The sequence below is a fragment of the Chelonoidis abingdonii genome, chromosome 24 (assembly GCF_003597395.2).
Source record: "Chelonoidis abingdonii isolate Lonesome George chromosome 24, CheloAbing_2.0, whole genome shotgun sequence".
NCBI lineage: Eukaryota > Metazoa > Chordata > Testudines > Testudinidae > Chelonoidis > Chelonoidis abingdonii.
Window position 1 is genome coordinate 20,673,103 of NC_133792.1, and position 12,606 is coordinate 20,685,708.

The 12,606-nt window shown below is 38.8% G+C and overlaps 1 protein-coding gene across 5 annotated transcripts in view; it reads left to right on the forward strand.

The window, feature by feature from the left end:
- NACC2 (NACC family member 2) overlaps window positions 1-12,606 on the forward strand; it is an 84,803-nt gene that overhangs the window by 63,935 nt on the left and 8,262 nt on the right. For 4 of the 5 annotated variants that reach the window (XM_075060706.1, XM_032767705.2, XM_032767703.2 and 1 more), the window contains 3 exons: window positions 4,260-4,427; window positions 9,146-9,251; window positions 10,165-10,262. In XM_075060706.1, the coding sequence (XP_074916807.1) occupies window positions 4,260-4,427; window positions 9,146-9,251; window positions 10,165-10,262 (372 nt within the window). The remainder of the gene's footprint in view (window positions 1-4,259; window positions 4,428-9,145; window positions 9,252-10,164; window positions 10,263-12,606) is intronic. The other variant, XM_032767706.2, reaches the window with a different exon arrangement.

A 12,606-nucleotide genomic window follows, 5' to 3' on the forward strand; every position in this document is an offset into this window, starting at 1 on the left:
AAGTGTTTTGTACCCTGCTTTTTTATGCTCCAGTACTGTGTGCTGTGATTAATATACATTGAATTGAAGTACAGTAGCATTAAAAAAGACCTAAATCTTTATAAAGTTTGTTTAATCTTGTTTGAGTTGTACTAATTCTTTAACCAAAACAAAATCAACAAATGAGGTAAGTGTCCATATATAAACGAGATTTTTTTTATAGACAGAGGTAATAAGCAAGAGAAACAGTATTGGATTATATTAGAATGGATTAATCTGGATTGTGCTGTGTGGGGTTTTTTTCTGGCACAAATTTTGGCTGAAATCTCATGTGACGTTTAGCTTCAGAAGAGAGAATGTTAAGTCACCTATGGCCTTGTTGTAGGTTCTTATGTTTAAACACACAGGGCACTTATAAATAAATCAGAAGAATATTTTTTTCGGCCAAAATGTCTCTGACATTTCCCAATATTGTGTTTGTGCGTGTATCTCCAGAAACACAATATGGGCAGGTCAGTGTTGTCTGTACTGTTAGTTAAAGTTGTTTTTCAGACCAAGTAGCTGGATTTCAGGAAATGGGACTGACACCAGCTTCAGCTGGAATTAGTTACTCTAGGAAGTTAACAAATACCGGGGCAGTACAGTCTCTTGACATTGTCCTATTGCTTTCTTTGCATTATTTATTATTGCAGTATCAAGACTGGCCGGCCCAAAAATTGATGTACCTTCAGAGTCACTCTGTGTGACATGCCCAGAAACTTACAATCCACTGTCTGTCATCTGGTGCAGCTTGTTTGCTGGTCTGAATGTTATGTATGTATGTTTAACTTCCTGCGATTACAACAGTTAGTTTGAAAAAGAAATGCATAAAGAGTTGGAGAAAGAGGGCCTGGTTCTATTCCAGGACTGCTTGTATGACTTTAGGAAAGTCACTTAACCATCATGTGCCTCAGTTTTCCATGTTACCAGCCTTTGTAAAGTACTTTGAAATATATGTATGAAAAGCATTCTATACATGCAAATAATTATTGATTGTTTGTTAATTCATTGGGGGGGGATCATGTTTTAGCTTTGCTTACTTTTAAAGCTGTTAACAGACTTTATCTAGCAAGATAAATTAAAATCACATCTGTGTGGTTATGGAAAATAGTAACTAACCACAATCTCAGTCTAAATGTTTTTGTTTAAAATGTATAAGTATGATGGTTACAAACCACAGGGTCTGCCTTCTGTTGTGAAATGTTTGGATTTTTGCTCCGTTGGTTGCAACTGTTCAAGGATACTTTCTCTACAATTACTGCAGCTCTTTAACTTGACTTTAATTTTATTTTTTATAAAGACATTAACATGGAGCCATTTTAACAATCCTTGTGAAAATTAATGTCACTATGTTCTTATCCTTTTAACAGCTTATGTTCTGCCAGTTTTTAAAGTGGCGATAAATAGTTTTTGCATTTTTTCACCCAAAGCCATTAATTAAAATAATAATTGCAGCTTTAAACAAATAGTGCAGGGAGTTTTGTTTTTGTGTGTGTGGTACTTTATGCCTTTGCTCAGCAGTATAAACCATGGCTGTGTAGAAAGAAATGACAAGCTGCTGGAACTCTTTCTCTGGCAAGCTTGCCCACAATTAACACAAGCAATATGAAATAATATGGCCTAATCTTTATCCCTTGCTGTGGCTCTTGCATTTAAAAAACATTGTGGCGTCACTAAAAAAAAACTGCTGCCCAATTTTGATATCTGTTGACTCCTAAACATACACTATCCTTTTCCTGAACAGCATCTATTAAGCACATCAGACATCTAACCTAAATGACCCCCGTATCCCCTAATGTTGTGTATGGTATTTGTGCTATAGCTGAATACTTCCCTGTCATAGGGAGTCATGCAAAGGTGTACAGTATATAGTGTTCGTTCATTGGTTCTAAAAGGGAGAGAAGAACTGGACCCTTCTGCAAGCAGTGTCCCCGAACCTGTCCCCAGGATATATTTTTGCAGTGGCGGTTGTGCTATTGATGTGTGCTTATATGAGCAGTTTTGGCAAAACCAAAGGGACTGTAAGGAGACTAAAGTAGCTTTTGTCTGAATATTAGTGCTGGATAAAATGCTCTCCAATTCTTGATTTATTTAAATTAAATACTTCTAATATTTTTCAGTTCATATCCTTCCTTTCTCAATGTCCAAAAGCACCAGCAAGATACCCGCTCCTTTAGATACTTCCACCACAAGAACCAGCACTTTCATTCTAAAGTAGTGCGTCGGAATATTTGGAAATTCTCCTTATAAGAGCTTTGAAACAGAAAATTATTTCTGTTGGTGCAAATTTCTTATGTAAGTGAGCTGCACATCAGCATTACAAAGTACTTTGCATAGATAATCAGGCCATAGTGGTAGGAGAAATTATGCTTTAAAATATCATCTGGATTGTTCTTCCACTTAGGGTGACCAGATGTCCTGATTTTATAGGGACAGTCCCGATTTTTGGGTCTTTTTCTTATATAAGTACCTATTACCCACCACCCCTGTCCCGATTTTTCACATTTGCTTTCTAATCACCCTACTTCCACTATTAGTTCCTCATCCATTCATGGTAATACCAGGCTGTTGTTCTGGGTGTGCTGGTAGATTGAGATGATCTTTTTTAGGAGATACATGCTGATGCCATAATTCTTAAAACAAAACCACACATCTCATACAAACAAAAACTTTCCATTTTAAACGGCTTCTCACCTAAGAATAATATTGCATTACACTGGTACTCAATAATAACCTTACATTTTGTTGGCTTTTTCAATTTTTTGTCCTATAATATGCTGGCACATAATAATAGAACACTGCAGGATATGTCCTAGTTAGAACACTAACTTCTTTGTAAAAGAGACCTTTCTGTTGTGGGAACCGTAGCAACAACTACACAAAAGTCCCCAGATTTGCTATTCTACCTGAAGAATGGGAAGCATCAAAATAATGAGAGTAAGATACATTTAAGAGGCTGAGTGATGGCATGTTTGATCCCATGCTTTTGTCTAACAATTTTTTTTTAAAGAATCATAAATCTATACTCAATTGTATTAAGGGTGTATTGTCCTTTTCAAGGAGCAGTCATGATCATATGTATAGCGTTTGACATATGTTATCAAAACTTGTTGTTCAAGGTGTAGACCATTATACAGTTGGATGTATTTTTATAATTTATAAATGCTTAAAATATATTGTAGATGATGCAGGTAGCACCTATGCACATCTGTACGAATCCTGTTTTGCTCTGATAGGTAATTTTAAGCATGATAATGGACTTCCAGTATAAACACATTTTGGGAAGCTAATCCTCTGTATGTTCACAAAACCTAGCATTGTGCAGAGTTTGTTCGTAGTAACTCATTTGTTTTATCTTTTTAGTATTAGCATCTGCTAAAAGGCAGTGGCAGGCCCCATCAATTGTATGTAACTAAATGCTTTAAGGGAAGTCACAGCAATATCCTAGTATGTCAGTGTAATTTTTTTTTTAAAGCCAAAGCTTAATAAAACTTTGGTTTTTTTGGTGGTGATGAGATAAAATTTTAGACACTTGGAAGTGGGAATGCGAGTGGAAAGGAAACGTAGGAATCACGTTTTGCTTTAGGAAAGTGAGTGCTGACAGATAATATTGAGATGCTAAGATTAACTTTTGTTGGTTCAGCGTGTATATAACGTTTTTCAGCAGCAGAAAATTAAAGAAAAGTAGTTATTATAGGGAAGTAGCTACCAACCTGATTGGACAATTTATGGCCCTTTTGGGAAACCTCTAATATATTTGCATAACATTTTATTTTTGGTTAGTTGCATACAATAGTTTGTGTCTTCTCTTTAGAAAGCTGATTCTGTATACTTGTCCACATTTAGAGAGTGATCTCAGATGTTCAGAAATAGCAATTTTTCTAAATGATTAAAAAAAATAAAGCACAGTTAGGTTACACTAATCCCTCTCAGAATCCATTCAAGACAAGGCTCCTACAGGAGCTATTCTTTCAGAAAGGGATCAGGAAAAAAGGAAGACCTTGGGTTTAAATGTAAGGACAAGAGAAGCTTCATTCTGAAGATCACAGATATTAGCTCTGGCTCCAGCATAACGGTGCCCATTGCCTCCACGTATAAAATGATCATTCTTGTTGAGTAGATAACTGTTTTCAAGAACAATGTTGTGAAAAAGATCTTGAATCATCAAAATCGAGCTGTGTTTATTTGGATCCTGCACCTTAAAAGCATTTAATGGTTCTCCCTGTTAATTCTTTTTCAAGTAGCTCAAGAGAAGCCAGAGCAGATCCCACTAGAGAGTCGTTCATGTGTCCTCATTCGACGTGATTTAGTTGCTCTCCCAGCAAGTCTTATCAGTCAAATTGGATATCGGTGCCACCCAAAACTCTACTCAGAGGGAGATCCCGGAGAAAAACTTGAACTTGTTGCAGGTAATAGCTTTTTTTTTTTTTTTTAACATTAGAATAATTGAAGATTAGACATCTTTCCTTTTAGAATTTACCCCTTATCTCCCTTGAACCTTAGTTGCAATCAGACATATTGTATGCAAATTTTCCTTTTTTGTGTATTACTATGAACAAATGTACCCATCACTAATCAGTGGGAAAAAAAACAGAGAACATCTTAAATTTCCTTTAATTCATTCTTAGAAGAATATGTCATTAGCAGAAATTATTCAATTGAATTAATTTAGCATTTAATTGAATTCCCTAAGCTTGTATTCTTCCTGATTGGTATGGGCTGCATCACAACTGTATTTTAATTTTGCTTCACAGATGAAAAAAAAATAGTCTTTTTTTTAACCTATCAAATGTTAAGATTTACAGAGAGTGGAAGTGGGATTTATAGAAATGAACACACATTTAGACATTTTGGATTTTAATTAAAACAACAAAAACTTTAATAGTGGGTAAAAGATTACAGTGTTGGGCTTGTGGGTTTCTCCCTAGATATGAATTGCAAGAATCGATCCCTAGGGACACATTTGGTGTATCTGTGGCAAGGATGAGGCTGTAATCTTCTGGCTAGTCACAGATGGAACTGGTCAGTTTTGGCAACCAATTACCAGTAAGGCAATAGGACCCGAAGGCTGGAAACCAATTTAACATTCTAAGGACAGATACCCTAGGTAGTGTGGGATGTTCGAGAGGAGGCAAAGGTTTTTGAAGCATTTCCCTCTGTCCACCAGATTCTTCTCAGTCTTCTCTAGGTTCAGCCAAATCCAGCTACTATTGACCTGGATGCATATTTTGGCTAGGCATTCAGAAAGCTGAGACGTGGTACTGTTTAGGTTAGATATCCTGGAGTTGTAGAGCTGGATGCAGATGTAAAATATGCAAGACTTAAAACTGTAGTCCTATCCTTTGGTGGCCATTAAACATCCTATGGCACTGTTATGTAAGAGGGATGTGTTGACCTTGATGTCCAGACTAAATTCCAATTTGGGTAATTACACTCTACCTCACTAAATGCCCATTGCCGTTTCAGTTGGATATGGTATTCTTTTCCACTTCCTGCCTCCACTGTTGTATAGTGTTATGAACTGCTGTCTTCTACCCCAGAAGTGACTCTATTCAGGTGGTGTAATTCCTATGTAATAGCCTTTACTAACTTCACAGGTAGTTGTGAGGATTAATTAATACCTGTCAAGTGTTTTGAGTTCCTCTGACGGAAAACGTCACAGACGGGAAAACTGAGTTAGTGCTATCGAGCCAAACCAGTTGTCCTTTCTTTCTGACCATTTTATAGCATGGATACAATACTGTGAGTAGCACACATTTATTTTCAGCCTGTTTTAGGAATGTTAATTAAAAAAATTAGCTAGACAGGTTTCTCTCTGATCAAGGACATATATTTTCTTCAGTGGAAGGCAGAAATAAAATGCACCCACTGTACAATAGCATAAAACACCGAGTATTTATTTTGTAGCTGGAATATTCAGTTTGTATCTGCTTGCATTTTATGTAAGAGTTAAAGACATCAAGTGATGCAGGTTATTTTCACAGTTAGAACTGCAAATTGGCTCGGGGCATCTTTGCTTGATTTACATTTTTCAATCTGGAAAAGAGTAGATTCATATCTCGGATAGTGCCTGCCTGGGTTATTTTTTATTTATTAAAGTGAAGTACCCTCGGTAGCATCTGGCTTTCTCTCCGATGGCTTCTCTCTCAAAATACTGTAACAAATAAAGGCTCAGTGGCTAATTACAGTGTCAAACTTAGCAAAAACAGATGGGGGTGGCTCTGCCCAAAGTACACAAGAAAAATCTTTCATTGAAAGTTTAGTAACCTCCATATACTAAATACTTTCTTCCATCTCAGATTTTTTTGCCATAATTGATTCTGAAAACTTTGCCGGATTTCTCTAGAAATGATCATAGTAAAACTGATTGATAGACAGAGCGTGCACTGAGCATGGTGAGAAGCTGCAAGGTTCAGAAATCCCACCGTGCCACTTGTTTGTCTCCCCTCCTTACCCTTGTATTCCAAAAACCGTGTGTAAGAGGAAAGGAGCTAACCATCACCTGGTAAGAGATCAAGCAGTCATCTTACCGCCTGCCCCAGGACAGCTCAGATGTTGTTTAGTCCTCCATTTCACACAGAGGAAAAGGGGCAAACGCTGATCTTCTACATTGTAAATCGGGAGTTACTCTGTTCAGCTCAATGCAGTTGCTCCAGGTTTACTCAGAGTCTGTCCCACTAGTTTTTTTAAATATTCTTTTATTCTTAATTTTAAAGGTAAATACAGAACTAATCGTGCATAGGCTTCCTTGGAAACACAAGAAGCAATTTTATGTCTCCTGTATATCTCGGCATCTGCAAGAACTTAGTCTGTTCCAGCTCTAGATGTGATCTACTATTTAAGCTTTATTTAAAAAAATAACTTTTATATTGTAACTGGGTGCATGAAAAGAAAATATGCACTTCCCCATCTTTGCGTAAGCAGGCAGATTTTGAGGCATACAGTAGGTTTGCTTTTGCAAGCTATGTGCTGTATACAAGTGTTCGATAATGAAAGGGTAAGAGACCTACAATAAAACACTGACAGTCTGTTTCCAAACCTCTGGACATGTAAAGCTTCCTTAGCAAGGTTGATTTCTCACCTACAAACATACTTTAAGCCAATATATTTGACACCCAGCAATTCCTAGGCACTAGAAACTATAATTCCCAGATCACCAAAATTACCAGCGAGGGTTGTGCTGTGTTTCTTGGAAATAAATGGATTTGTAAAATAAATATATCTCTCTTCCATGCCAGCCTCCTTTTTTAGTTTAAATGTGTATTCTACAGCTCTTTCCTTGACAGAAGGAAAGGCCGAATGGATGGTTGCTCTGGAAGAATGGTAGTAGTCTGCTATGGATCATTTTTAAAATGAAATAAATCATAGCACTGTGTGTCTTTTATGTAACTAGATCCTTTCACCAGACTACAGTGGATCTTCTTTCTGTTCGGATAAAATCAGGGGATTATTATTATGGTCTGTGATTCTCACTAGACCCCGAGGGAGTGAGTGCCCAGATCCCATAGACCCCTGACTCATTGTTACTGTTATTTATATGCCTTACAGCAGTCCCTTGAGAATGCAGCTGAAATCATGGCCTTGTTGTGCTAGGCGCTGTATAAGAACAGCCCTACTGGGTCAGACCAAAGGCCCATCTAGCCCAGTATCCTGTCTGCTGAAAGTGGCCAGTGCCAGGTGCTCCAGAGGGAATGAACAGAACAGGGAATCATCAAGTGATCCATCCCCTGTTGTCCATTCCCAGCTTCTGGCAAACAGGCTAGGGACACCCAGGGCTGGCTCCAGGTTTTCTGCTGCCTCAAGAGGCAAAAAAGAAAAAGAAAAAGAAAAAATAAAAAGCTGATCAGCAGCAGCTCAATTGCGCCACTCTGTTCTTCAGCAGCAGTTCGGCGGCAGGTCCTTCACTCTCTTTCTTCCTCCTCAGCTGCACTTTGGCAGCAGCTCTCAAAGAGGAAGAGAGGGACTCAGGGACCCGCCTCCGAATTCCCGCCGAAGACCTGGCCATGCCACCCCAGTAGCAGACAGAGTGCCGCCCCTTTCTATTGGCCGCCCCAAGCACCTGCTTCCTTAGCTGGTGCCTGGAGCCGGCCCTGGGGACTCCATCCCTACCCATCCTGGCTAATAGCCATTGATGGACCTATCCTCCATGAATTTATCTAGTTCTTTTTTGAACCCTCTGATGGTCTTGGCCTTCACAACATCCTCTGGCAAGGAGTTCCATAGTTGACTGTGCATTGTGTTAAAAAATACTTTCTCTTGTTTGTTTTAAACCTGCTGCCTATTAATTTCATTTGGTGCCCCCTAATTCTTGTATTATGAGAAGGAGTAAATAGCACTCCCTTATTTTCTTTCTCCACACCAGTCATAACTTTATAGACCTCAATCATATCCCCCCTGAGTCATCTCTTTTCCAAGCTGAAAAGTCCCAGTTTTATTAATCTCTCCTCATACAGAAGCTGTTCCATACTCCTAATAATTTTTGTTGGCCTTTTCTGAACCTTTTCCAATTCCAAAATATCTTTTTTGAGATGGAGTGACTATATCTGCACACAGTATTCAAGTTGTGGGCGTACCATGGATTTATATACAGGCAATATGGTATTTTCTGTCTTATTATTTATCCCTTTCTTAATGATGCCCAACGTTCTGTTAGCTTTTTGGACTGCTGCTGCACATTGAGTGGATGTTTTCAGAGAACTACTCACAATGACTCCAAGATCTCTTTCCTGAGTGGTAACAGCTAATTTAGACCCCATCATTGTATATGTATAACTGAGATTATATTTTCCACTGTGCATTACTTTGCATTTATCAACATTGAATTTCATCTGCCATTTTGTTGCCCAGTCAAGTAGTTTTGTGAGATCCTTTTGTAGCTCTTCGCAGTCTGCCTGGGTCTTAACTATCTGGAGTTGGTTTGTATCATCTGCAGATTTTGCTACCTCTCTGTTTACCCCTTTTTCCAGATCATTTATAAACACATAATAGGAGACCACCCCTCCCCTGAAGAGTTTGCAGTCCAAATAGGAAAACAGAAATATTTTGTGTTGTATTCTGTAGTGGGATTTAAACCTTTAGGGAAAATAAGGGTGTGGGTTTTAAACTCTGTACACTTTAACTCTTGCAGGCTCAGGTGTTTATATCACCCGGGGACAGCTCATGAACTGTCATCTGTGTGCAGGTGTCAAACATAAGGTTCTTCTGAGACGTCTTCTAGCCACTTTCTTTGACCGGTATGTTCCTTTTTGACAAAAAAAAAAAAAAATTAATTTGAGCCTTTTTTCCCCATACTTGTTCTTGCTTTTCTTCTTTTCAGTGGGTTAATCTGGAGCACGAGCGCTGACTTTTGTTTTTGCCAGTGGGTGCTTTTGAAGAGGTGTATGTGTGTTTGGGGGATGGGGGAGGACTCTGCTAGTTTTGGGGGTAGGTTATTTTCAGCATATTTATACACTTCTTTCATATTCCAGTTATTGAATATGTGTGTATCATTGGTATCTTACCAATGTAATCATTATTAAAATAGTAATGAACTACTTAATTACATTATCATGAATTACAGTATATTAAAATCATTGCACTCACCTACAAAATGTCCTCACTAACATCCCAGTTTAAAGACATTACGTCTCACTGTAGCTTTTTGGATGGGAAAGTGTCAACAATACTGTGACTCATGGGTGCTCAGTACCGGGTTTACAATGGCGTTGTGGCACCAGACCCACACGGAGAAGGGGCCCCGGGGCCCGGATTGTGTGCCCCTCACCTGTGTTCCCCCCAAGACCCCATACGCTGCTTACTCCTCCCCACTCCCACTTTCCCCTTGCATGCAGGGGCCTCAGGGAGAAGAGGCAGAGCAGGAGTTGGGCGGAGCCGGGAGTGGTGCCAACAAAACATTAATCTGGCCCTGCGCATGCTAAGCACCCCCTGGTTTTTTGGTGGGTGCTTGAGTCTCAGAGCAACCAAGGTGTCAGCACCTATGGTCTGAAGTGCCAGCTCTTCTGATTCCTCAACTGAAAAACATACTGTTTGGTTGCTACCTGAAAGAGAATAAACTCAGTAAGACAGTATCTCTCTGCATCACTTTAAGCTTTCACTCTTACCTGAAATCCTGGGTATAAGATCTGCATTTCTCTCTCTTTCTTGCAGGAACACACTTGCCAATAGCTGTGGAACTGGAATTCGGTCCTCCACGAGTGATCCGAGCAGGAAGCCCCTGGACAGCAGGGTTCTTAATGCAGTGAAATGTAAGGGGGGGGGAGATTTACTGCTGCCATGTTAGAACAGTCTGGCAAAAACAAAAGCTTAGGAAAGAGCTACAATTTAAACCGAGGAAGGCCCTTAAGAGTGTATAATAATTGTGACCTTATACATTGAAATTGGTTATGTAAAAATTCAAATCTTTTCACTGTTCTTAAAAAATACTTTAAATTATTTGTCCAAAGTTAGTATTTTGTGTTGACAATATGACAGTTTGAAACTGAACATTATTGTTCACATTATCTTGAATTTTGTTTGGTATTTTTTTAAATCGCTAATTTTGCAGTACAATACTTTTATTAATAGATGAGATTTTTTTAAAATGGGGATTATTTTTTCATGGGCTTACATGCTTGATAACTGAAACAGTCCATTTCACAAAGTGTGAAATAACTTTACTAAACTAGGGCTCTGAGTCTGCAGCCAGATCCATGTAGGTGCAGGGATCTACCCATGCAGATGAGAGCCAAAGTCCCAAACCATATATGAAGGAGAGATTTTCCATATGGGCCCTCGGTGCTTCTCTGTCTGCTCCTCCTTGATCCTGACTATAGCTGTATCTGAAAGTTGCAGTGCTTTATGGCAGTGATTCTCAACCTTTCCAGACAACTGTACCCGTTTCAGGAGTCTGATTTGTCTTGAGTACCCCCAGTTCCACCTCACTTAAAAACTACTTGTTTACAAAATCAGACATAAAAATACAAAAGTGTCACAGCTCACTATTACTGACAAATGGCTGTTTTCTCATTTTTACCATATAATTATAAAATAAATCCATTGGATAGACGCATTGTACTTAACGTTTCAGTGCGATACTGAGGCTGTTTTTCACTTGTGAGCCTTGTTTGAAGCCCAGGACCTGCTGCCAGGACTGAAGCATGTAACTTAGTTTTGCAGGGGCCCCCTATAGTGTGGGGCCTGGGGCAGTTTCCCTACTTGGCACCTCTTAATGTCAGCCCTGCATTTGTGACCCCCACTAAACCCGTCCCAGAGGACTTGAGTACTCCCGGGGGTACACATACCCCTGGTTCAGAACCTCTGTTTTATGGCACAGGTTTTTGTTCTTAATGAGTAATCTGGCCACTGAGAATTAGAAATTCTGCAGTCTGCATCAGAATTTGTTAGTGTGGATTAATCTATTTCATCATCTGAGTATAAGCATTTGTATTTCACGGCCTATTTCCCTGAAAATGCTTGTTTATAAATCTTTTTTTTATTTTGTAAGTAAAAAAGGAAGTCTACAAATAATTACCTTTTAAAAGGGATATATGTAAACAATAATAGCTTTTTTAAAAAAAATCATTTTTTAAACTTGGAAACTGACCGTGGTTCTGTATAATATCAAGCAGTTTATCCAGTCTGTACATAGAGGAACTAAAATCCATTTTAGAGCTGATAATGTAATAGGATTTGACTGTTTTAAAACCTGAAACTGTCCCAAAAGGCCATAAGATAAGACTCTATACATTTTAACTGATAAATAATGCTCTTTAACTTCAGTGATTCAATGTCTGAGATCCTAAGAACTAATTCCTGTATTTGTGATATCTAAATGTGTAGCGCCAGCCTGTGGAACTATGCTGATTTATACTAGCTGAGGATCTGGCCCATTTTCTGTGCTCTGAATAGGGGAAAACTAATGATCACAATACAGAAATCCTAAGAGAGTTGTCATCCTAAAAAAAAGAATGTTTATACTTCAAAATATGTGGTACAAGTGGTTAAAAATTTGCCTATTACAGTAATTCTTTTGAATACAAGAAGCACATTAGTAGAGCAAATGGTGCTTGGGGTTGACTGCAAGTGAGGAACTCTGTGGTTTAGAAAAAGCTGGTCTTTTAGTACATTGAAGCCCATTTAATGTATGCTTGGTATGCAGTGCAAGCCAGTGTCCTCTCATGCTTTCCCTTCAGTGGAGTCTGTCTGGATAGTAAATCTTTATGTAAATATCTCACTACAAAATGAAAGTGTAGTGAATTTTTTTTTAGATTTGTTAAATAAATCTTTCCTCGCCCTAACTGTTGTTCTGCTGCAGAACTCTGAGAGCCTTCTAGCCCCAGCTGCAGATCTGTAGGCTGTGGAGGGAGGCGAAGAGGTAGCAAAAGACATTGATTGATATGTAAAAGTCAGAAATATTGGACTACATTAATTATTACCTGAGCCACAGATGGTTCGTGGTGCTTTACAAAGCAAAGCCCAAGTCCCTGAGAAGGAAGAGCTTTCCTACTAATGGCTCAGTCTTGCAAGGTGCTGAGCACCCGCCAAGTAGCACTGGGCATCCTCCACCACTGCTGTAGGAGATGACAGCACTTTCCACGGGAATTTTGATAG